Genomic DNA, 26,287 nt, shown 5'->3' on the forward strand with positions numbered 1-26,287 from the left:
CTAGGACTGGAGTTGGCCGCCCATGGACTAGAACAATTTAAATCTTACTTTCAGATTTCCTGCTGCTCTTGCATCATCAGAAATGTATTCCTTTTCTGTACTGTGACTTTATTTAGGTGTGACAATCAGAAATTTATTTTCTTCTGCAGTACATATCTTGACCTTTTTCAAGATATAAATCACCATGAATCTCAGGTTTTTTGAATTACTGGTTTTATCGGCATGCTCTTTCACTTTCAAAGTCCTTAATAAACTGAATTTCCAGTAGCTTGGCAGAAATGGCTTCATAAATTTCACTGAATTATTGCTTCACATTTTCTTTAGAATCCTCAAAATTCTTAGATTGTTTCTTTCTCTGTTTGCATCTTCAAAATAACTTTTCAGTTCAGGAATGATTTTTAGTTTGTCCTGTAAAAGTATCACAATCTCTTCTAACAAGGAAGTTCTTCAATTCAGCCACTTTTGAAATGCAGAGAATTATGCTACAAGGGGTGCCTCCGCCATTTTGATTTCTTTAGTTACACCAGGACCTTTTTAGGGATTGCAGATCCTTCATGATCATGGGACAACAGTTTTCTGTTTTCTTGCCAGCAGCCGTTGTCTGTGGTAGTGGAGAGTTCTGTTTGGACCTTTTGACTCTAAACAATACACAAAAGCTGTAGCCACGCCCCCCAGTGATGTCATCATGTGGGGAGGGATTTAAACCTACGCGCGACTAGTTGCGTCAACGAAGGAGCGCGACAAAGGAGCTCCTTTGTGCGCGATGAGGGTCGATGAGGACATTGCTGGGCCACTTGATGATCCTATTGTTAGTTCTTATCCTATCCCAGTAATTACTGGGAATGGTTTATATGGTCCGTTAGTGAGGAAGATATTTTCTCGGGATAAACGTCCGCAGCACTTTCTTCGTCGGGTTGATACTTCATATGTTGGTCTAAAACAAGTTTCAATTGGAGGGAATTTGAAAGTTTTATTAATTAATGCGCAGTCTGTTAGAAACAAATTTCAAGTGCTACATGATCTTATTCTTGATGAGAATTCTGATGTTTTATGTATAGTTGAAAGTTGGCTTTTAGACTCAGACTTTGTCACCATGAATCAGATATGTTCTCCTGGTTTTGTCTTTTTTTTCTCAGCCTAGAGCCAAAGGTTAGGGGGGTGGTTTATTAGTGATTTGTAAAGAAAATCTTAATTTCAAGTCTCAAAATCTGTGGGTCTTCAAACCAAGAATTATTACTTGTTTATAATTCTTATGTGTCCTTGTGTCTTGTTTATTGTCCGCCTAAGACATTGCATTCTAATCTTTCTCTTTTATTTGAACAGTTATTTCTGTCTTCAGTGTGTCTGTCTAAGATGATTCTTTTGGGTGATTTCAATTTATCTTTCAACTTAGTTGACGCTGACCCTCAGATTCAGTTATTCAGAGATATTTTACTTTCGTTAGGATGGTCTCAATTGATCACTTCACCCACCCATCGTTTAGGTAACATACTTGATTTAGTTTTCATCAATAATGGTGCTAAATATCGGCTATCTGATGTCCCGGTTGTGAAACCAGTTCCTTGGTCAGATCACTTTTTAATTAGTTTCTCTGTGCCTGGACTAACTGAGTTAGGCAGAGATTTTGAGAAGATCTTTTGTTGATATTAGTAAATTGAAGGATTTGCTTTCTACTTTTCCAGATCAGCGAGAGCATGAGGATTTTAATAGTTATTTTGAGGAGTGGGTTTCTTATCTGAGTTCTTCTATTGATAGGGTTGCCCCTTTGAAGCACATTGTGATCTCACGTGCTAATAGGAGAGTATTCCATCCCTGGAATACTCCTGTAGTAGTTTCAGCTCGGCAACAACTGCGTAAAAATGAACGAAAATGGATCAAATATCCTTCTCGTGAAACCGCTTCAGCTTATCGGATATCACTGAAAAAGTATCAGCAGGATACACTAGTAGCTAAGAAGGCTTATTATTCGAAGAAAATAAATGAAATTGGTCATAATCCTAAAATTTTATTTTCGCTGGTTCATAGGTTAACTGCTCAGAAGAATTCGGAAGCCAGTGTTCTATCATCTCTTTCAGCAGATATGTTTGCCGATTTCTTTTCAGCCAAATTAGATAATTTGCTGTTACTTTTTAAGGATGTGGGTCCGTGGCTTCTTGACGTGTCTTCAAATAGTTTATCTCTGTGGTCTGATTTTGATCTGACATCTTCAATTGAAGTCACTAATACCATTAGAGATCTTAATAATACAATGTGTCCTATTTTGAACATCTCAACTTTAACCTTTAAAGACATTTCTGAGCTCATGAAAGCTTCCTTTGTGAAGGTGATAAATCATTCACTTAGTACTGGGATTCTGCCTACTATGTTAAAATCTGCCATAGTTAAGCCTCTTTTAAAAAGATCTTCTCTAGACCCTGGCATTTTAGCAAATTATCGACCGATCTCATCGCTTCCCCTTGCAGCTAAGGTAATCGAAGGCATTGTTCTAGTTCAACTAACTAACTTTTTGGAGAAGAACGAAATCTTAAGTCCTCATCAATTTGGTTTTCGTCGAGGACTCTGTACTGAATTGCTCTTGATATCACTAGTCGACTCTATTAAACGAAATCTAGATAGTGGGCAACAGTTTATTCTAGTTTCGCTCGATATTACTGCTGCTTCGATTCGATTGATCATCAAATCTTGCTATTTCGTTTGCAGGAATGCGGTATTTCAGGAACAGTGTTGGCTTGGTTTGAGAGCTATCTTTCAGATCGCTCCCAAGTCTTCAAATTTAATAATTCACGCTACTCTCCACAACAAATGAGATCGGGCGTACCTCAGGGCTCTGCCCTCTCTGTGATGTTATTTAATGTTTATCTTGCTCCTATAGCTAAGTTGTTGTCCATCATTTCCGACGGATTTAAGATCTATGCAGATGACATACAGTTTTATATAAAAGTTCAGAACTCTTGGTCCTCCACAGTTGATTTACTATCATTATGTATGAATACTATTAATCGTTGGCTCAAACAGAACAAGTTGTTATTAAACACCAGTAAGACCACTATGCTTCTAATTCATAGACCTCTTGCTATACCTTTACATGATACTATTACAATAGATGGTCTGTCTTTTTCTCTTCTCAACCCTATCAAGAGCTTGGGGATTCTGCTTGACTCTACTCTGTCATTTAAACCTCAGATTAGATCATTGATCAGATCAGGTTTCTTTAAACTTCGACTTCTAATAGGTTTACGACATTTGTTGTATGACTCTGATTTTCTGATGGTAGTGTGAGCTATAATATTTCCACATATTGACTACTGTAATGGCCTATATATTGGCTTACCTAAGACTGTAATTCATTCGATCCAATTGATTCTGAATTCAGCTGCTAGAGTTGTTTCTTTTTCGAAACGTTCTGATAGGATTTCTCCTGTTTTAGCTGAACTTAATTGGCTACCTGTTCATGAGCGCATAATATTCAAGATAGGTATGATAGTGTTTAAACTATGTGTTTCTGAGTCAACTGTTTGGTTTAATGCACTTTTACGAATTTACAAACCTGTCAGATCCCTAAGATCTTCACAATTGAATTTATTAGAAATTCCTACAGTCCGACAGGCACGACTCTTTAATACTAGAGAAACTTCTTTTTCCATCGCGGCTCCAGTTCAATGGAACATCATCCCTTTTGAAATCCGTGTGCTGGAAGATGTTAAAAAATTTAAGATGGCATTTAAGAGCTATTTGCTTACCCGTGCATTTAATATTGTATAATTACAATGTGAATGTTTTACAATATTATTGTGAACCCATGGAGTGTTAATTGTTAAATCTTCCTGTTAGATCTACTTCAGGTATGTCATTTAGTGAATTTTTATAGGGATAAGTCCCTAATGTTAGATTGGAATAATTTGATATGGTTTCTATGAAACCTATATACATGAGTGTAATATTTATGTTTTTGTTTTTATTATTATTATGTATGTTTATCATGTATATCGCCTAGGCCTCTCAGTGTTAGGCGATTAATACATTTTATGAAATGAAAATGAAATGTTTAGTGTTGCTCTGTTTATCACTGACCGTGACTTATCTCTCAGGATATGTTTTTGATATGAGAGCAGTTTTATTTCTTTATTGGTTTTTATTTCTTTGATTTATTTTCTGCTTTTCAGCACATTAGTTGATTACATTCAGGTACTAAAGGTATTTTCCTATCCCCAGAGTGGTTTGATCATCAGAGCAGATATTTCACACATCCTGTTGCCAATTTGTAAGAGGAATTGGCAATAAGAAGAGTAACTGCCAGAAATAAGGAGTAATAAAACCAAATAATTCTTGTAGAGCAGAGAGTCATCTCTTTACTGCAATTACAGTACCAATCAGATTATAGCATATACAGTATGGGGTAGATTTTATAACGTGTGTGCGCACACCAATTTTATAATGTGCACACGGGCATGCACATGTGTTAAAATCCATGATCCGTGCGCACATGTGCGCCGGATTTTAAAAGCAGTGTGCGCAGGGGAGGATTTTAGTAGATTATGCGCAGTGACAAAATCGGGCCTTTCCCCGTTCCGTCCCAGTCCGCTCCAGTTAAGGAGCGGACTGGGAGGGAACTTCCCTACCTAAACCCCCGCCCTCTTCCCTTCTTCTCCCCACCCCCTTAATCCATCCCAAAAACTTACAATTGTTTTGTTTCACTACTTACTGCTCCCCTGGAGCAGAAGTAGTTTGTTCACGCCGGCCGACTACCAGCGCATGCTTCCCTGGGACAGAGGCTAATGTCTGCTGTCCCGGTCGGCCTCTGTCCCGCCCCTCCCAGCCCAGACCATGCCCCTTGGTTCGCCCCTTTTCAGGGCCCAGCAATTATGCGCGTATTGTCACTTACGCTGCCTTTTGAAAATGCATGCGATGCGCGCAGGGCCTGGCCACGCACATAAGTGACTGTATCTGTGTGCGTGGACGATTTAAAATTCGGCTGTATGTGTACAGAAATTTAGATACTTACATGTACTTGGGATATCAGAGAATTTAACAGAATAAGGTTCTGCTTAATTAGCTTTGCAAGTGTAATGACAGTTGGCCCAAACTACTGCTTGGAGATCAGATGGGTCAGGGAGGTCAGATTAATCTGTGCATAAAATTTCTTCATGATGATGACTGTGAAGTTCTTTCTGTCTCATTTCTTATACCTTCTTGGCAGCAGCTATCTGTCAATCATAGATCATATTGTATGTACTCTGGACAGTCGCTGTGACTTTCCAGGTAGTAGGAGTTGTGGTTTTGCAAGGATATATTTGCAATTGTTTTGGAAAAACAGGAGAATAAAAGGAGAGTGGCCTTGCAGTGTCTGCCCATGCAGAAGCTGTAGACAGTTCTTGGCATTTTCAGCAAATCATGGTTCGCAGAAGTTATCAGGAGTCTCATCGTTGGCTTGTAGAATCGTACTTGGAACCTTGCCTCATGTAGTAGATGTAATATATAATTCAACAGAATCTAAGCCCACTGCCGCAATTTATCTGGCAAGCGCTGTAGTGCTTCCTCTTTGGTAGAAATCTGAACAGAATATCCTTTGACCAGTGGGTGGTTTAAATATGTGATCCAGACCATGATTACTGTGTTTTTTTATAATATTTTACAATATATGTATTGCTACTTTCATATATTGTGCTTAATTCACAAGTTTCTCCACATTTATAAAGGTTTTCTGATTTTATATTAAGACAGCTAACAAAACTATTAGTATCTTTTTAAGTACAGAAATTTGGAAATAATGTGCATTTCCATTCTTTTATTTTAGTGCCAAGGATGATATTGATCTGGATGCCCTTGCTGCAGAAATAGAGGGCGCTGGTGCTGCCAAGGAGCAAGACGCTCAGAAATCTAAAGGCAAGAAAAAGAAAGATAAGAAGAAGCAGGACTTTGAGTAAATACACTCTTTAATGCTTTATTTTATGCATATTTGTGTTCATGTTTTGTTCAAGTGACTCTGTAAAAGGGGCAATTTCTCATTGCAGTGAAGATGATATTCTGAAGGAACTAGAAGAACTGTCTTTAGAAACACAAGGAGGACAGGGCAACAAGGAATCTGCAGCAAAGGTAAAAATGTGGTAGAGAGTTTGAAGGTTATAAAAGACAGTGTTAATATTGGATTTCATTAATTTGATTGCAATACATTTAATGGGGAAATGTATGAAAATTGTTCTCCTTAATCTTTATTGTGCATGTTGCTGCTACTACTGCTGCTACTGCTGCTGCTACTATTGCTGCTACTACTATTATTATTATTACGATTATTATTTACCATTTCTAAAGCACTACTAAACATATGCAGTGCTGTACAGATACACATTAGAGACAGTCCCTGCTCCTCGTTGCTTACAATCTAGTTGAGATAAACATAAATGACAAATGAGTCTTTGGGAAGTCTGTCTATTGTGGAGAAGTGGTTAGGATTTAAAAGCAGCTTCTAAAAGCTGAGGTTTTTAAAATAGATTTGAATATAGCCAGAGAAGGAGCATGCCACAGTAATTCAGTAAGCATTTCAGGTATATAGCGCACAAGGTGGAAAGCCTAGAATCAGGGGTTGGTAGTGGAGGAGGCAGCCACAAATCAGAGCAACTTGCTTAATGAACAGAGTTCACAAGGAAGGGTGTGAGAGAAGTAATGAGCTGCAGAGTGAATGCATTTATTGGTGAGTCAGAAGCTTTAACTGTATATGAAGTGGAGAGGGAGTCAAAGTAGTGACTTCAGAAGAGGGGGGGTACATGGTCATAACAATATTAACGAAAGATTAGTCGTGAAGCCAACTTTTGAATAGATTGTAGTGGAGAAGACAATTCACTGGGAGGCTCGAGAAGAACATATTTCAATAATATAAGTGGGAGAAAAGAATAGATGAGCATTTTGGTAGCATACTCAGAAAGGATGGATTTTAGTGATGATAGGGTAGTGGTTCTCAGACGTGTCCTGGAGACTTTCAGGATATCCAAAATGAATGAATGTGCATGAGATAAATTTGAATGCATAGATTTGCATGCATTGCTTCCATCTCATGTATTTTCATTTTAGATATCTTGAAAACCTGACTGGCTTGGGGATCTCCTAGGACAGGTTTAGGACCCACTGTTATGAAGAAAGAAACATGCTTTAACAATGTTTTGGATGTGTATAAAGTAGACAATAGCTTGAAAAATAACCTCAAGATGACAGGCCAATGGAAGCAGGAGAATGAGAGTACCATCCAGAAAGATAGAAAAACAAGTGTTGCGTGGCAGGAAACAAGAAGATCAGTTTTGCCCATGCAAATTTAAAGTGGTGGTGGGACATGTCAAAGAAGCAAGCTGAAATTTGGGACTGGATTTGTGGTGAAATTTCTTAAATAGAGAAGTAGATCTGGGAGTAATCGGCATACAAGTGGTACTGAAAACGATGGGAGAAGATTAGACCATCAGGGGAAGACGTATAGAGAGGAAAGGGCCCAGGAAAGAGCCTTGAGGCACACAGACTGATAGTGAAATAGCAGTGGAAGAAGAACCACCAGAGGATACAGTAAAAGTAAACCAATATACAGCAGTCGTGTACAGTGTGTCAAGGAGTAGACAATGATTACCTATGTTTATTTTAACTTTTTTACATTGTAAACTGATATGATGGTGGTATCCAAATACCGGTATAGAAAATATTTTAAATAAAATAAATAATAACCCTAATGTTTGGCTAGAGTCTGGTGTGATAACTATTTTCTCCTATAAAGAATTTAGGATAGAACTTCGTATTCTACTGGAGAGGCTTTGCAGTATTCAATTAAAAAAAAAAAATTACAAGAATTTTAAACTGCGCTCTCAATTTAATTGGTAACCAGTGTAGATCTATAAGCACTGGAGTAATATGACCCATACAACTAATTCCTTTATTTGAACATTTTTATAGACTGACATTCGTAGAAGAACATCACATCGGTTTACACATAACAAAAAACTTAGCAAATGGGCTTTACAGAGAACTGTGAACTGAATTGAGAACAACTTAAAATTTGCAACTTAAGATTAGTAATTTAGTACCAAAAGGGGCTGACAGAAGTCAAGGGATCAAGGCATAAATCAACAGCTTAAAACTAGCAGTTTAGAACAGTATGGGTTGACAGCTTGTCAAGAAGATTAGGGCATATATAGTAATACAACGTATGGCAAATTAAGGCATATATAGTAGTACAACCGCTGCATGCTATAATAATTGTAGTGTGCGCATATGATTTTTTTTGGTAGGCTGGTTTAAAGACTATTGCAATATTATAATTGCCCAAATAAAATTAATTGTAAAACTGATCGAAAAAGACTTGGGGTCATTAGTGGTTTTAAAGGCCTCAACATCTTTAATTTATAAAATGCCCTTTTCACCACTTGCTTACTCTGTGGCACAAAGTCAATTTTGAATCAATTCCCAGATTTTGTGCTTCTGTAGTAACTTCCATCAAAGGACAAAGTCATTATCAGGTAATGGCATTTTGCCTATTCATAGTAAGGAAGTTTTAGCTGCATTCAAAGCTAAGTAATTTTCACAAAACCACCTAATATCAGTCATAAAGTATTGAAAGAACAATACAGGAAGGGACCCGCTCGTACAAGGAATATAAAGTTGTATGTCATCTGCATAAATGAAATACACCATCTCTAACACCACAGCTTTTTTAGGACCTGATTTACTTTTTCTCATTCTGTTTCTATGAATGGGAAAAAAAACTTAGCACATATGCAGGAAGTGGTGAAAGCTAATTTACTATCAGCAGCATGCTGGCACTCCTTTGATGGCTGCCTCTTTGCTTTACCTATTGCTATGGCTCAAGTCCCCTCCAGCTTCCCCTGCCTATACCCCAATCCCATTAGCCAGTTCGTCATTCCTGCCCTATCTCCAGTTTTCCTCAACCCTGCGCAGCAGTCTCACTCACTCTCAATCCACCCACCATCTTCATTATCTCTCTACCATGCTAAGTCAGACCTGAGGGTCCATCAAGCCCAGTATCCTGTTTTCAACAATGGCCAATCCAGGTTTCAAGCACTTGGCAAGATCCCAAACAGTAAATAGATCCCATGATGCTATTGTACAGTGATAAGTAGTGGCTATTCCCCAAGTCTGACTTCTCCTTCAGGAACTTGTCCAAAACTCTTTTAAACCCAGCTATGCTAACCTTCTTAACCACATCCTCCAGCAGTGAATTCGAGAGCTTAATGATGTGTTGAGTGAAAGAATTTTCTCCAGTTTGTTTTGAATGTGCTACTTACTAACTGCATGGAGTGTCCCCTAGTCTTTGTATTTTTTGAAAGAGTAAATAACAGATGTACATTTTTCCGATGATAAGCGAGTGAAAGAGCCATGTTGATTGGGTGTGATTGGGCACGATTCGGAACCTTTTCCAATAGCAGAGCTTTCTGCTCTGCCCATGCGCGGGTGTTCCCACACAAGTACCTCAGTTATCATCGATGGTTTACTTCAGTTGTTTTTTTCCTCATTGCACGCAGACACAAATTTTTCTCCTCCTCTGTCTGTGGTTTTTTTTTTTTTTAAATTTATTCAAAATGTCAGCAAAGAAGGCCCCAGGTTTTAAATATTGCTCCTGTGGGCATATCGTATCTGCCATGGATGGACATAATTATTATCTATGCCCAAGTCTGGAGCACAACCAGGCCTCCTGCAGGGACTGCGGACGCATGTCCCCCCTGGGCCTGGAGACAAAGGGCTGAAAAAAATCACCAGACTTTGTGGCGAGATGGGCTCCTCACATTCAGGCAGCTATGCGCCCTTTCCATGGCACTCAACCCAATCCTCACTGGGTCCAAAGCCGCAAGCTCCAAGAGATACCCGAAAGAGGGCATCCTCTGAGGACCCAACAGCTCAACAAAAAAAGAGAAAATATCACAAAGCACCTGAAACCAGGCCCAAAAATACAAAGGCCAGTGTTTCAGCGATGCATCCCGCACCGGTGAAGCCGACCAGTTCGATGCACTTTGCTGAGGAACAGGCTAAAGTGGGCCTGCAACGCAGGCCAACGATTCATCAACTCACCTTGACGCGAGGCATTTGCACCATCCCATGAAATAGTAGCGTCATGCGGAACGCCTACATCGTCCACGGAGAAGGTTGCATCAACCCATGATGCGTCTGCATCGACCCATGATGCAAAGCATCATACTAAGCACAAACACGACACAAAGAAGCCACGCAAACTCAATCCACATGAAGCTAAACAGCTTCCAATAAAGCATTCAAGATTTCTAAAGCCTCCCCGAGAAAATCTTGACCATCAAGACTTTCCACAAGACCTACCACTATTTCCAGTCTTTTCTTGACCACCAACAGAGGGAAATACCCAGAGATCTCCATAGTGCTTCTAGGGACCAAACGTCCCATGACCTAGAGATAGTGGTAGATGTGGAGCCCAGTCTACAGTCTTTTATGCCTAGGTCTTGGTTCCCACGGGCCAGATTTCCTTCTGTTATCTCCTCGGGATCTTCTCATCATAGTCAGCTGGAGTATTCTGGCTTATCACATGAATCCAGAAGAAGACATGAAGTTCCTGACTATACCCAGATCAGTCCAGACCAGTGGGTTATGCATCCCTACCATCAGATGGTGACAGAGAGCAAACTTTGAATCTGTGCCTATAACTGAGAATGCCAACTGCAGCTCTTCAGTATTTCTCTGCTGCCAGCAGATGGTAGAGGTGCATACCTGCAGTCCTGTTGGTTTGGGCGTTCAGAGAATTTTTTTCTGCTTCTTAGGGTCGCTAGGTCTTAGTTTCTCAGACCCCATCCCCTGGGTTGAGCTGGGTGATCGGGGGGTTGGATACCCCTGGCTGTGCTAGCTTGCTACTTCCGAGGCCCCTGATAGCCAGGGGACTGGCTCCCTCTTCAGCCTCGAGGTCCCCTCCTTGTGACAGCTGCCAGCTCAGGGAAGTATCCCTTTAAGGGTTTTTTTTTTCTTTTACCTTTCTTTATTAAAGTTTATTTGTTTAAAAAAGAAAAAAGTAGTAATTTGGTTTATTTTTTTTTTCCCCTCTGCTTCTGAGCGCAGCTGCTGTGTCAGTTAATCGGCTTGCCTGACAGGGCTGCCACCAGCCAGGCAGAGACAGTAAGGGCCTCTGGGGGAGTGGGAGTCCCGAGTACCGCAGCTGGGAGGTCTGACCCTTACCCGGGAGGGAAGCAGTCTAGGTCAGACGCCAGTTGCTTTCGTGGTGCCTGATGCGTGCGCCATTTTTCCTTTTCAAAAAATTTCTTTCAGCCTGTCTTGGCTTCCCGTGCGGCAGTGGCGATTTGTTAGCATGCCATTTTTTGGCGTTTTGCTGGCTTTAGGACCAGGGAGGCCCCCTGACAAAAAAAAAATTAATTTTTTTTCTTTCCTTTTTCTACCGCCAGAACACCTTACAATGTCTGATTTACCGACAGTGGGGGGGCTTGTGCAGCCTGCGGCTCAGGGGCAGTCCCACTCAACTTCCTTTCTCTCTGCACGGGTTGTGCTCAGGGAGGGGAGGACTTATTGTCTAAGGGCAAACGGGATAAGAAATCTGCCCATTCACTGAACCCTGGTTTGGATGCTAAAGTCCCCAGAGAGGGCAGCCTGTTAAGGTTACACTTCACGACCTGACCCCTCTTTCTCCTGCGGTGCGGGAGCAGGGGCACGAACTTGAGAAGGATACTAACTCAACTAGCAGTGATCGTGAGGGAGATTCTTTCCTGTCTAAGGGGTTTTCTTCTGAATTTATCCTACTTATGCATGAAGTCTTCCTGGCTAGGAAGAAGTTTTGCAGGTGTCCTAAGGATATTCCTACCAATCCCTCCAAATGGCCCCGGGGTGTCCTGGAGGGCTCCTCTCGTTCATGCCAAGCAGCCCAGAGTGGTCTCTGAGGAAGGGAATCAGGAAGATCCGGGGGATTCTGATGACCCTCAGGGTGAGGGCTCTTCCTCTCCAGGAGCAGATCCGGAAGGGGATGCGGATTATTTCCCAGATCCGGATCAGCCTAAGGATGATCAACCCTTTTTGGAATCTATCCCAGAGGGTGATCACCATCGGGTGGTTTGGCTTTTCAAAAAAGAAGAGCTCCGCCCGCTTAGCCCCCAAGTTCTGGAGGAACTGGGGGTCAAAGCGTCTCAGGAGGAGTCTTACAATGAAGGGGTGAACCCGGCCCTTGATGGTCTTTGGGAGCCTCCCAGTTCCTTCCCCATTCGAAAGAAAATACAAAAACTCATTAACCGGGAGTGGGATTTTCCGGACTCTGGCCTCAAGGTAAGGAGGGCGGTGACTAAACTGTATCCGCTGTCGGAGGAGCATCTAGATTTGTCTTAAGATGCCCAAGGTGGATGCGGCAGTTTCTGCGGTCACCAGAAAGACCACAATTCAGTTACAAGGATGGCTGCTCTCAAAGACGTTCAGGATCAAAAGCTTGAAATGCAGCTCAAACATATGTTTGAGGTCTCTTCCTTGGGTCTTCGTGCAGCCGTCTGTGCGAGCATAATTACATAAGAATATGCCATACTGGGTCAGACCAAGGGTCCATCAAGCCCAGCATCCTGTTTCCAACAGTGGCCAATCCAGGCCATAAGAACCTGGCAAGTACCCAAAAACTATATTCCATGTTACCGTTGCTAGTAATAGCAGTGGCTATTTTCTAAGTCAACTTAATAGCAGGTAATGGACTTCTCCAAGAACTTATCCAATCCTTTTTTTAAACACAGCTATACTATCCGCACTAACCACATCCTCTGGCAACAAATGCCAGGGTTTAATTGTGCGTTGAGTAAAAAAGAACTTTCTCAGATTAGTTTTAAATATGCCACATGCTAACTTCCTAGAGTGCCCCCTAGTCTTTCTATTATCTGAAAGAGTAAATAACCGATTCACATCTACCTGTTCTAGACCTCTCATGATTTGAAACACCTCTATCATATCTCCCCTCAGCCGTCTCTTCTCCAAGCTGAAAAGTCCTAACCTCTTTAGTCTTTCCTCATAGGGGAGCTGTTCCATTCCCCTTATCATTTTGGTAGCCCTTCTCTGTACCTTCTCCATTGCAATTATATCTTTTTTGAGATGCGGCGACCAGAATTGTACACTGTATTCAAGGTGCAGTCTCACCATGGAGCGATAGAGGCATTATGACATTTTCCGTTTTATTCACCATTCCCTTTCTAAAAATTCCCAACATTCTGTTTGCTTTTTTGACTGCCGCAGCACACTGAACCGACTATTTCAATGTGTTATCCACTATGACGCCTAGATCTTTCTTGGGTTGTAGCACCTAATATGGAACCTAACCTAACCTAACCTAATGTGTAACTATAGCATGGGTTATTTTTTCCTATATGCATCACCTTGCACTTATCCACATTAAATTTCATCTGCCATTTTGATGCCCAATTTTCCAGTCTCGCAAGGGCTTCCAGCAATTTATCACAATCTGCTTGTGATTTAACTACTCTGAACAATTTTGTATCATCTGCAAATTTGATTCTCACTCGTCTTATTTCTTTCCAGATCATTTATAAATATATTGAAAAGTAAGGGTCCCAATACAGATCCCTGAGGCACTCCACTGCCCACTCCCTTCCACTGAGGAAATTGTCCATTTAATCCTACTCTCTGTTTCCTGTCTTTTAGCCAGTTTGCAATCCACGAAAGGACATTGCCACCTATCCCATGACTTTTTACTTTTCCTAGAAGCCTCTCATGTGGAACTTTGTCAAACGCCTTCTGAAAATCCAAGTATACTACATCTACCGGTTCACCTTTATCCACATGTTTATTAACTCCTTCAAAAAAGTGAAGCAGATTTGTGAGGCAAGACTTGCCTTGGGTAAAGCCATGCTGACTTTGTTCCATTAAACCATGTCTTTCTATATGTTCTGTGATTTTGATGTTTAGAACACTTTCCACTATTTTTCCTGGCACTGACGTCAGGCTAACTGGTCTGTAGTTTCCTGGATTGCCCCTGGAGCCCTTTTTAAATATTGGGGTTACATTAGCTATCCTCCAGTCTTCAGGTACAATGGATGATTTTAATGATAGGTTACAAATTTTTACTAATAGGTCTGAAATTTCATTTTTTAGTTCCTTCAGAACTCTGGGGTGTATACCATCCGGTCCAGGTGATTTACTACTCTTCAGTTTTCAATCAGGTCTACCACATTTTCTAGGTTCACTGTGATTTGATTCAGTCTATCTGAATCATTACCCATGAAAACCTTCTCTAGTACGGGTACCTCCCCGACATCCTTTTCAGTAAACACCGAAGCAAAGAAATCATTTAATCTTTCCACGATGGCCTTATCTTCTCTAAGTGCCCCTTTAACCCCTCGATCATCTAATGGTCCAACTGACTCCCTCACAGGCTTTCTGCTTCGGATATATTTATTTATTTATTTTAAATTTTTATATACCGATGTTCCTGTATAATATACATATTGCACCGGTTTACAAGGAACTGAAACTGTCGCCTCTGGGGCGGAATACATTGGAACAAGTTGAAATAAAGAACCTATTTAAAAAGGTTTTTACTGTGAGTTTTTGCCTCTACGGCCAACTTCTTTTCAAATTCTCTCTTAGCCTGTCTTATCAATGTCTTACATTTAACTTGTCAATGTTTATGCATTATCCTATTTTCTTCTGTTGGATCCTTCTTCCAATTTTTGAATGAAGATCTTTTGGCTAAAATAGCTTCTTTCACCTCCCTTTTTAACCATGCCGGTAATCGTTTTGCCTTCTTTCCACCTTTCTTAATGTTGTTTTTTATTTTTTCTCATTTTATCAAAGTTTCCATTTTGAAAGTTTAGCACGAGAGCCGTGGATTTGCAATACTGTTCCTCTTCCAGTCAATTCAAATTTGATCATATTATGATCACTATTGTCAAGCGGCCCCACCACCGTTACCTCTCTCACCAAATCCTGTGCTCCACTGAGATCTAAAATTGCTCCCTCTCTCGTTGGTTCCTGAACCAATTGCTCCATAAAGCTATCATTTATTCCATCCAGGAATGTTATCTCTCTAGTGTGTCCCGATGATACATTTACCCAGTCAATATTGGGGTAATTGAAGTCTCCCATTATTACCACACTACCAATTTGGTTAGCTTTCCTAATTTCTCTTAGCATTTCATGATGCAATGTGCCTGTTTATGGTGGGTCTAGAAGCCACAAGATCCATAGTCCTCGGGTTATTTGTCCCCGGTCCAAGCAGCTCATCTGGAGATGGGAATTGCCTACGTGGCGGATGCCTTGTACGACCCTAGTACGCACGACTGCCCGAGGTATGGTTTCAGCGGTATCTGTGCGGCGTCTCCTCTGGCTCTGTAATTGGTCAGCAGACGTCTCGTCCAAGACTCAATTGTGTAACCTTCCCTTTAAGGGAAAGCTGTTCTTCGGGGAGGATCTGGATCAGCTTATGAAGTCCCTTGGGGAGAACAAGGGATACAGGTTACCAGAAGATAGGAAAGGCCCAAGAAGATCCTTCGCTCCTTGCTCCCGATTTCGGCCCGGGAAGGGGGCTTCCTCCTCTGGTCCTAAGTAGTCTTCAAACCATCAGTGCTCCTTTCGTGGACCCAGCAGCTCCTCCAGAGATTGTTCCAATAGAGGAGCCGCTACTAGCAAGACGGCCCAATGAGATCAGGCTTGCCCACTCCTCAGGTGTGGCAGTTGGGGGCAGGTTGTCCCGGTTTTATGAGGAGTGGGTCAGGATCACCTCCGACAAGTGGGTTCTGGAAATTATTCGTCATGCTACGACTTAGAATTTTCTCAGCCTCTCAAGTAGTCCTTTCTGGAGTCGCGCTGCATTTTCAAAAACAAACGGGAGGCAGTTCAGGAAAGACTTCAAAGATTACTCTCATTGGAAGCCATTGTCCCAGTGCCCCCGAGCGAGCAAGGTCGCGGATGCTACTCCATTTACTTTGTCGTCCCAAAGAAAGACGGCACGTTCCATTCCATTCTAGACCTACAAAAGGTGAACTGAAGTTTGTGTTCCCAGGTTTCGCATGGAGACCCTGTGCACAGTGATTGCCGTAGTACGCAAAAAGGAATTCCTGGCATCCTTGGATCTCACAGAGGCGTACATACACATTCCCATTCGAGAGGATCATCAAAGATTCCTCAGGTTCAAGGTGCTCAGAAATCATTTCCAGTTCTGGGCTCTCCCATTTGGTTTGGCCACGGCTCCTCGCACCTTCTCGAAGGTCATGTTTGTTGTAGCAGCATTCTTGTGGAGAGACTGAGTTCTGGTGCATCCATACCTGGATGACTGGCTTATCCATGCCAAGACAGAGGAGGAGTGTTCACGTTCAATTCACTGAGTGATGCAGGTCCTGGAGACCTTAGGTTGGGTGATCAACATGACAAAGAGTCACCTAAACCCGTCCATGTCGCTGGAATATCTGGGGGCACACTTCGATACCCTGAAATTCACAGTGGCCCTAACCCAAGACCGGTTGTTCAAGTTGCAGAGCCAAGTTCAACGACTGTTTTACCTTCCAGTTCCAAAGGTCTGGGACTACTTGCAAGTCCTAGGGTCCATGGCATCGACCTTGGAGCTGGTCCCGTGGGCCTTTGCTCATGTCTTTCCACTCAGAGGGCCCTGTTGTCCCGCTGGAACCCAGTGTCAGAACAGTTCCACATTCCATTGCCCCTGTTGAAGGAAGCCAGAACGAGCTTAGCGTGGTGGCTAATAAAAGCCAATCTACAGAGGGCATGCCCCTCGAAGTTTTGGATTGGGTGGTAGTGACAATGGATGCTAGCCTTATGGGCTGGGGAGCAGTGTGCCGGGGTCATTCGGCTCAAGGCCTATGGTCAGTAATGGAACGAACCTGGTCTATAAATCACCTCTAGACAAGGGCGGTGCGCAGAGCTCTTGCACATTTTCTCCCCCTGGTCCAGGGACGAATGGTAAGGATCTTCTCGGACAATGCGACAATGGTGGCTTATGTCAATCGCCAGGGAGGCACCAAGAGCCAGGCTGTGGCTCGGGAAGCCCAGCTCCTTTTCATGTGGGCAAAGCCATCACCAGGGGATTGCGGCCTCTCACGTGGCAGGAGTAGACAACGTTCAGGCCGACTTCTTAAGTCATCAGCAGCTGGATCCAGGAGAATGGGCATTGTCCCAGGACGCATGGAACCGAAATTGTGCTCAGTGGGGGATGCCTCAATTGGATCTCATGGCCTCAACAGTCAACACAAAGACCACGAGATTCTTCAGTTGCACACTCGAAAGAGGCTCGGAAGGGCTGGATGCTCTGGTTTATCTGTGGCCCACGGGAGTTCTCCTCTGTGTTTTCACCATGGCCGCTCATAGGTCACATCCTGGGTTGGTGATTCTCATAGCGCCGGAGTTGCCACTTTGTCCATGGTTCGCGGATCTTATGCATCTGTCATTTGATGGACCCCTTCCGCTAGGTCATTTGCCGGATCTCCTGCACCAAGGTCCCATCTTTTTGGATCGGGAGGATCACTTCTGTCTCACGGTTTGACTTTTGAGAGGCACCGCTTGCGCATGAAGGGATATTCGGAGCAGGTGATTTCTACCCTTCAATCCAGAAGGCCTGCCACTTCCATGGCCTACTTCAGGGTCTGGAAGGTATTTGAGTCCTGGTGTGATCAACAAGGCTGGGATCCCCTTGTCACATCCGTGCCTTAGATTTTGGCCTTTTTGCAGCAGGGATTATCCAAGGGCCTTGTGTTTAACTCCCTTCGGGTTCAAGCGTCAGCCCTAGGCTGTCTCGGGTAAAGTACAGGGAGATAATTTGCCCTCTCACACTGACGTCATCCGTTTTTTGAAAGGGGTGAAACACTTGAAGCCTCTTCATAAACTGTGTCTGGAATGGAGTCTCAATTTGGTCTTGTGGGCTCTGTGTGAGGACCTTTATGAACCCTTGAATTGGGCTTCTCTAAGAGCTCTGACAATAAAGACAGTTTTTCTGGTGGCGATTTGCTCGTAAAGGAGAATTTCAGAACTCCAAGCTCTCTTGTTGCGATTCATTTTTACGAATCAATGATGACAGTGTGTCCTTGCATGTAGTTCCCTCCTTCTTACCAAAAGTAGTTTCCGACTTTCATGTTAATCAGACAGTGGAATTACCAGGATTTCCAGCGTGGTCTCAGGACCAGACAATGGGGAGAGATCTCCATCTTTTGGATGTCAGGCGAGCCCTCTTGCGTTACCTTAAGGTCACTCATTCCTTCTGGCGTTCAGATCATCTCCTTATGATTTTTAGTGGATCCAAGAAAGGTGAAAAAGTGTCTAAGACTACCTTAGCCCGATGGTTGAAAGATGCTATTTCTGCGGCTTATGTTATCAAGGGTCGTCTGGTACCTTTGGGCCTCAAGGCGCATTCTACGAGAGCTCAGGTATCTTCGTGGGTGGAGTGCCAGTTGGTTTCTCCCCAAGAGGTTTGTAGGGCCGCAGTGTGGTCCTCCCTTCATACTTTCACCAATCATTACCATTTGGATGTTCGGGCACCTGAGACTTCTACTTTCAGCAAAAGTGTACTGAGAGCGGGTCTTTCGGGTTCCTTCCCGGTTTAGGGGTGCTTTGGTACATCCTACTGGTCTGGCCTCATCTGGGTATGTTCAGGAAAGGAAAATTGGTTCTTACCTGCTAATACCACAGATCAGTCCAGAGGCCCGTCCTGGTAGTAATACCGAAAGACTGATTTTCTGGTGTCTGGCTTGCATTCAGAAGTGTTGACGTTTAAGTAACCAAGTTCGTTAAAGCTACTTTGTATAGTTGTTGAACATTTTTTGAGGACCTTAGTGGTCTAGTTCTGTTTTGGGGTATCCAGGCTGGGGTTTTGTTTGCCCTCTAAGTTAAATTTCCTTGGTATAAGCTTGGGTACAGATTAATACTGAAGGGCTGCAGGTGGCATTCTCAATTATAGGCACAGATTCAAAGTTTGTTTTCTGCCGCCATCTGCTGGTAGGGATGCATAACCCACTGGTCTGGACTGATCTGTGGTATTACAGGAACGAAAATTAGCAGGTAAGAACCAATTTTCCTTCCCTTAACTTCAGGAACCACTATATCCCAGAACTAAGAAGGTTGTGAAGGAGCCACTAGCTTTCAGACCTCTTCACTTTCCCGTCCCCGATATTTACAAAGCAGCTGTGCAGCCACGTACGGGGCCGCCTTTCTATCTTCATCTGACTTTGCACAATGTCCGCTTCAGAAAATCACCAAGATGTAACTCCAGGAAATTTATGCAACAAATCTCGGGTGTTCTGTCTGGCTTCTTTTTTTTCTCATCATCCAGAAGTCAGTCCTCCAAAACTTTAACTTCCCAAATTCAAAGCATTGCAAGTTACACCAAGGACCAGTTTCTCCACAAACCAGTCAGCATACCCCAAGGCAAAGCTCGGGAAGTCTGGAGTCCCCAGAAGCTTCCCCTGATCAAGATGAGGAGGTGGAGAGACCAGATTCCCCTCCTCCATATCAATCACCTTCGTTGTCTCAGACCTCTTCTACTGGTCTCCCTTCTGATGAATCAGAGGACCCTCCAGAGCATACCTCCCCACATGAAGATCTCACATATCCTAAGTTTGTGGAGAAGATAGGAATGATTCTGAATGTGGAGATCCGAGCGATCCCAGGCCCCTGTAAAGATGTTTTTGGGCTCTTAAGGATCCTAAATGTTCCTTCTGAGCCAGAGGCTTTACCTCCTCGTTTTGTATTGGAACCAATCCTCCATAATCTCCTCACTCCAACTTGCCAGTAGCTAGGAAGCTGTACCTGAAATACCACCTTAAAAAATCTGTGTTATGGGCCAGTTCACCTCCCTCATACTTCAGCAGTGGTTGAGTCAACTATGAGGAGAGCAATAAAGTTGAAGCTCCATTCCACCACCTCTCCAGGGAAGAACAATAAGATATTAGATGACTTTGCAAAAAAGATCTTAAAGCTCAAGGCTTACCTCTCATATCCAGCAGCATCAATTTTATATGGTGCAGTACATACATGAATGCCTATGGCTCCCAAAACCCTTTGTGCGCTCCAACATGGGCGAGCATATCACTCCTCAACCATTAAAGGGCCTTGAGAAAGGAGTCTGTCATCTCCTCTGCTCTGTCTATGAATCATTTGAGACTACCTCCAGAACTCAACATCCGCAATAGTGGCTCGTAGAACATCTTGGTTACACACAAGCTCAATCATATCTCACTTGTTTAGGAGACAACCTCTTTGAAGATAAGCTCCGTGAAACAGTAGCACAAATTAAAGAACAAAACACAACAATGTAGTCCCCCACTTCTTTCAAACGCCAGTTCTCACAGTACAAAAAAAACATACTATCCACGGAAGTCATACAGGCATATAGACATACTATTTATCAACAGCCTCAGCCACAAATTCTACAAACAGAGAGCACACCCATGGGATCATAGGCAATAAAAGCCCTCTCAGCAAACTACCCCTAAAAATCAGCAGGGTTTTTGAAGAAGGCCACACCACAGCCAGTATCACCCAGCACAGCAACTGTCACCCCAGTAGGGGGCAGGCTCTCCAATCATTGGGCAGCATGGGCCAAGATTACTTCCATTAGATGGGTTTTGAATATAAGCCAACAGGGGTACCACTTTTAATTCAAGGTCCCCCCTCGTTTACCCTGACTATTCCCGCCGACAAGACATCTCAGCCAAATTCCCCTCTTACAACAGGAAGCGAACAAGTTACTAGCGTAGAAGGCGATTCAGACCATACTACTCTCTCGCCACAATACAGGATTTTACTCCCAGTACTTCCTAATTCCCAAATGCATGGGGGATTTCTGTCCAATACTAGACCTCTATCCACTCAACAGAGCACTCAAGAGGGAGAAATTCAAAACGACAGCTTTAAAAGACCATTCTCCCCTTTATTCAGCAGGGAGATTTGATGTGTTCTCTCGATCTCAAGGATGCCTATGTGCATATCCCGATTCACCGTTCCTGTTGGTGCTACCTTTGCTTCCAGATAGACAAGGCACATTACCAATAAAAAGTTCTTCCCTTTTGGTCTTTCTTCGGCCCTGCGAATTTTCACCAAGTGTGTGGCAGTGGCACACCTTCACTGTAAGGGCTTATGAATCTTCCCCATATCTGGACAATTGGCTAATAGTTTCACCTGATCCACAAGATCTTCAAAGTGACCTTCAAGTCATCATTCGATGCCTCGAAGGGCTAGGCTTCCTAGTCAACTATGAGAAGTCCATTCTCCAACCAGCTTAGATCCTTCAATTTATAGGAGGAAAAATAGATTCCATTAAAGAGAGAACTTTTCTGCCCAAGGACAGATTGAAACGCCTCCAGCTTCAGGCATTACACTTAAAAAGCAAATCCAGAGCCACATTTGCTGCATTGGCAGCAGCAATCCACATGATACTTCTCACCCGACTGCATATGAAAAGGTTACAGTGGGGTCTAAAAAGTCAATGGATTTGAGTATCTCAGTCATTATCAACCAGGATATGGATAACTGCTTCAATAAAAAGAGACATACACTGGTGGCTGCAACCAAAATCTCCTCTTCAACCTCTTCCCCCATCAATTGATTATTCCCGCAATTGCTTCCACCAAAGACTGGGGCGCATACCTTCTTCATTATCAGACCCAGGGGTTATGGTCCCCCGAAGAATCATCCTATCAGATCAACCTCCTAGAGCTGAAAGCTATTCGCACAGCTCTGGTGGCATTCGAACATTTCCTCACAGGGAAAACAATAATGGTCCATAAAGACAACAAAGTTGCGATGTTTTACATAAATAAGCAAGGTGGATCAGGTTTGCTGATCTTGTACAAAGAGGTGACTCTGACATGGGAATGGGTGACCAAATGAGCCATAAACCTACAAGTGACATATCTTCCAGGAATAGCAAACATACAGGCTGACAAACTCAGCAGAGTGTTCCATCCACATGAGTGGTCCCTCAACCAACACGTGGCCAACAGTCTCTTCATCAAGTGGGGCAAACCTTCCATAGACCTATTTGCTACCCAGTACAACACAAAGGTGGAAACCTTTTGCTCTCTCCTCTGTCTGGACAGAATAGCCCAAGATGCATTTCTCCTCTCATGGTTCAAGGGTCTTCTGTATGCTTTTTCGCCAATACCGCTGATAACCCGCATGGTACAGAAGTGCATCTACAACAGGGTGAAGATGATTCTCATTACCCAGTCTGATATGGTACGCATATCTAATACAGTTGTCAGTACAATCACCCAGACCACTGGGTTGTCAACCAACATTTCTGATGCAAGAGGGGGAAACTCTTCTGCACCCCTTCTCTCATCATCATTGATTGAGCGCCAGGTCTTTCCTTTGAACCTGCCAACTGTTGTTCAAGATATTCTCCTCTCTTCTCGAAAGCCCTCCACTTGTTGCTGTTATTCCTTCAAATCGTTCCGTTACATACTTTGGTGCCAGAAAAAATCACTCAGTCCATTTAATTGTTCTCCAAATCTCCTACTCAACTACCTATATCACTTGCCTCAGACAGGTCTTCAGACTTCATCGGTTAGGGTTCATCTGAGTGCTATTGCAGCATACCATCAACCAGTAGAGGGAAATTCCATTGCAACTCATCCGTTAATATCTCACTTCATGAAGGGCCTCTTACACATTCGCCCACAATACAAAAGCCTCCAATTCCATGGGATGGAACCCCTTGCAATGGCAGAACTGAAGTACCTTACTTGGAAAATACTATTCCTGGTGGTGATTACATCTAACCGTCGAATTAGTGAACTGCAAGCCTTGGTCCATTTCCCACCATATCTGCAGTTCTTCCATGACAGTGCTACTGCAGCCTCATCTTAAATTTATGCCAAAAGTGGTATTGGTTTTTCATTTAAATAACTCTATTTCTCTCCTGACGTACTTTCCAAAACTCCATAGTTCACATAGAGAGAAGACAGGATTGTATGTGAGCTCTGCCCTACTACAAGGCAAGAATGCAAATTCACAGGAAATCTCAACAATTATTCATCTCCTATAATCCTAACAATCTTGGTGTGGTGGTTTAATTGGTTAAATAGCTGCATCCGACACTGTCACACCATGTCTTCCACTCCTCTTCCTGGTAAGATGAAAGAACACCAGATAAGAGAACATAAGAACATAAGAAAAGAGCCACAACAACCTCTCTGGCACACTTAAGAGACATTCCTGTTATGGACATCTGCAGAGCTGCAATGTGGTCATCAATTCATACCTTCACAGCACACTACTGTCTTGACAAGCTCTCTGAGTTGGACAGTTCATTTGGAAGAGCAGTCTTCTCCAGAGTACTAAGTGCGTAGAGCCTGCCACCTAGGTGATTGGGTTGCATGTTACAGTGTGAGCGTTCTGGCGATTTCCTGTTTGTCTTTCTCAAAGCAGCAGCCCTCAGCTTGGGACTCGTAAATCGGCATGACTCTTTCACTCTCTTAGCGATGGAAAAAAGCAAGTTTGCTTACCGCAAACGGTGTTTTCCATAGATAGCAGAGTCAATGAGCCATGCGAACCCGCCCACCTCACTGGCAGTCTCTGCAAATTTGGAAGGACAGTCCATACTCTTGCATACCAACTGAGGTAATCCGTTGATGTCGACACGAGCAGAGCAGAAAGCTCTACTATTGGAGAAGGTTCTGAACTGCGTTGCTGGGAGATGTCACACCCAATCAGCATGGCTCATTCACAGTTATCTCTGGAAAGCACCGTTTACGGTAAGCAAACTTGCTTTTATCTGTTCTATTCCACTCATGATTTTATAGATCTGTATCATATCCCCCCTCAGCCATCTTTTCTCCAAGCTGAACAACCCTAACCTCTTTAGCCTTTTGTCACAGAGGAGTGTTCTATCCCCTTTATAATTTTGGTTGCCCTTCTCTGTACCTTTTCCAATGCAACTAATCTTTTTTGAGATGCGGCAACTGGAACAACACTCGCTACTTCAGGTGCAGCCTCACCATGGAGTGATAGAGGCATTATGATATTCTCACTTTTATTCTCCATTCCTTTCCTAATAATTCCTAATAATTGTTTGCTTTTTTGATGGCTGCCACACACTGAGCTGAGGATTTCAAATATTGACCACTGTGATGCTCTGTAAGCTGTACAGACACATGTCATGAAACAAGCACACAGGAAAGCACAGCACACACACAAGAAGAGGAAAATAGAATGGTGTTTCAAAAAAATGTTGCGCACAAATATTTACAGTGTTGCGCACAAACATTTTTGTGCACACAACCCACAAAGAATTAGAGGGAACATTGTCCTCCCTCTCCCCATCTCTGCCTCCAGCCATCTCACTCAACCCCCTTGCACCAACAGTTTCCGGCACCTATATCCCTCTATTTTCAGTAGGAATAGAATGATTTAATGTAGCAAACGCCGAGGTTAGTCTAGCTTAATTTAATATAGCATTATTTCATCCATTTATATGCTGCTTTAAATCATCTGCAACATGTATGATCTAATACGTATATGTGCTGTTTAAGGGTTTTTATTTGTTTTCTTATTTTATTTTCTGTTAGCATTTATTGTTAGATTATTTGAATTTCAGGCCACCAATCTGTTGTTCCCGCCTTTTGATTAAGTTTGTGGAAGGGTGGGATGCAAATAGCTGTAAGTAAATAAATACAAGATTTGTTTTAAAAGAATTCTCTACAAGATGTACGTATTATGAAATACACTTAGCTTTGCCTAGCATGGTTAACGGGTATGCCTGTGACTATATCTGGAATGTAGAGTTTCTAGACTAACTATTAGAACAGAAATTCAGGTTCATAAAAACCTTCATGATGGCAGTTGTAAATCCACCCCTACAGTATGGCTAAACTAGTGTCATTTTCTTTCATTCACATGAAATCTCCTTTAAAAGAAAATGTATTCTGTTTTATTTGACAGAAAGAAGAGAATGAGGAAGTTACTTCTGGCCTGTCCAAACAAGACAAAAAAAAGAAAGGACAGAAGGGTAAAAAAGCCAAGTCTAAGGATGATGATGAAGATGATAGTGAAGACATGGAGGACAAAGATGCAAAATCAGAAAAACTCCAGAAAGCAGATGATCTGTCTGAAGATGATGATGATTTTGATAGGTTTATTAAGAGAAGTAAAGGGAAGAATCAAAAATCAACTAAAAAGTTGGACCTCTCTGAAGAAAATGAGGATAGCAGTAAGAAAAGTAAGGGCAGAGAAGATTCCTCAGGAGACAGCAATGAGGAATCTGACGAATTCCTTCAAATTAAAACGGGACAGAAGAAAAATCAGAAAGGCAAACCAGCTCCTAAGCTTGAGAGTGAGGATGAAGAGGAGGAGTCTACCTTCAAAATAAAAACAGTGGCTCAGAAGAAAGCAGAAAAAAAGGAGCGAGAGAAAAAGAAGCGCGAGGAGGAAAAAGCCAAACTGAGAAAGCAGAAGGAGAAGGAAGAAACAGAAGGTGGCAAAAAAGACTCTCTGAAGCCAGCTGTCGATGTGGTGGCCCCAAGAAAGGAACCGCTGGAAGCCACAGACAGCACCCCAGCTCCTACCTCTCTTGAAAAAGGGGACACTGCTGAAGCAGCAGAAGGTTTGTAACTTGAAAACTGTGTGAGCTAACTTTGTTGTTGACACCTTACTGAGCCAAAGCTTTGAGTGGACCATACCTTTGATTGCCCTTCTTAGCTTGCAATTTCAGGAGTCTGGTATACAGCAGCAGATGGGGAGTGCAGATACTGTTTTGTTTTGTTTTTCCCATATACTATTGTATATACAGTAGTGTCTGGTATAGATACTGTTACTTTTTATCACAGTTATAACATTTATGTATAATGCTGGGCTTTGTGGTTATCAGTATGCTGCATGGATCTTATGCAAATTGGTGTATACAATGGTTACATGTTGCGTTTTTAAAAATTGATGTATTTGTGTGTTAGGATTTTGTAAGTAGTACGCAGCATCGTAAGGATGTATATAGGAATTCTAAGAACTATGCGTGTTTGTTTATTGAAGCCGATGAAAATGAAGGTGATAAGAAGAAAAAAGACAAGAAAAAAAAGAAGGGCGAGAAAGAGGAGAAGGAGAAGAAAAAAGGTCCCAGTAAAGCCGCCGTGAAAGCTATGCAAGAAGCCCTTGCGAAGCTTAAAGAGGAAGAGGAGCGTCAGAAGCGAGAAGAGGAAGAGCGCTTGAAAAGACTTGAAGAGTTGGAAGCCAAACGCCTGGAAGAGGTAAGCTGTAATATTTTCTGCATTGTTTGAAGGGAAATTGCATTTGCATAGGAACTTTTTCTTTTGAACAGTATGAATTGCCATGAGACTTTTTAACACTCTGAAAT

At 42.5% G+C, this 26,287-nt stretch overlaps 1 protein-coding gene across 1 annotated transcript in view; it reads left to right on the forward strand.

Moving 5' to 3' along the window:
• EIF5B (eukaryotic translation initiation factor 5B) overlaps window positions 1–26,287 on the forward strand; it is a 346,296-nt gene that overhangs the window by 77,492 nt on the left and 242,517 nt on the right. The window contains exons 2-5 of the mRNA XM_029604785.1: window positions 5,795–5,920; window positions 6,012–6,093; window positions 24,883–25,543; window positions 25,966–26,180. Of these exons, the coding sequence (XP_029460645.1) occupies window positions 5,795–5,920; window positions 6,012–6,093; window positions 24,883–25,543; window positions 25,966–26,180 (1,084 nt within the window). The remainder of the gene's footprint in view (window positions 1–5,794; window positions 5,921–6,011; window positions 6,094–24,882; window positions 25,544–25,965; window positions 26,181–26,287) is intronic.

The sequence above is a fragment of the Rhinatrema bivittatum genome, chromosome 5 (assembly GCF_901001135.1).
Source record: "Rhinatrema bivittatum chromosome 5, aRhiBiv1.1, whole genome shotgun sequence".
Lineage (NCBI taxonomy): Eukaryota > Metazoa > Chordata > Amphibia > Gymnophiona > Rhinatrematidae > Rhinatrema > Rhinatrema bivittatum.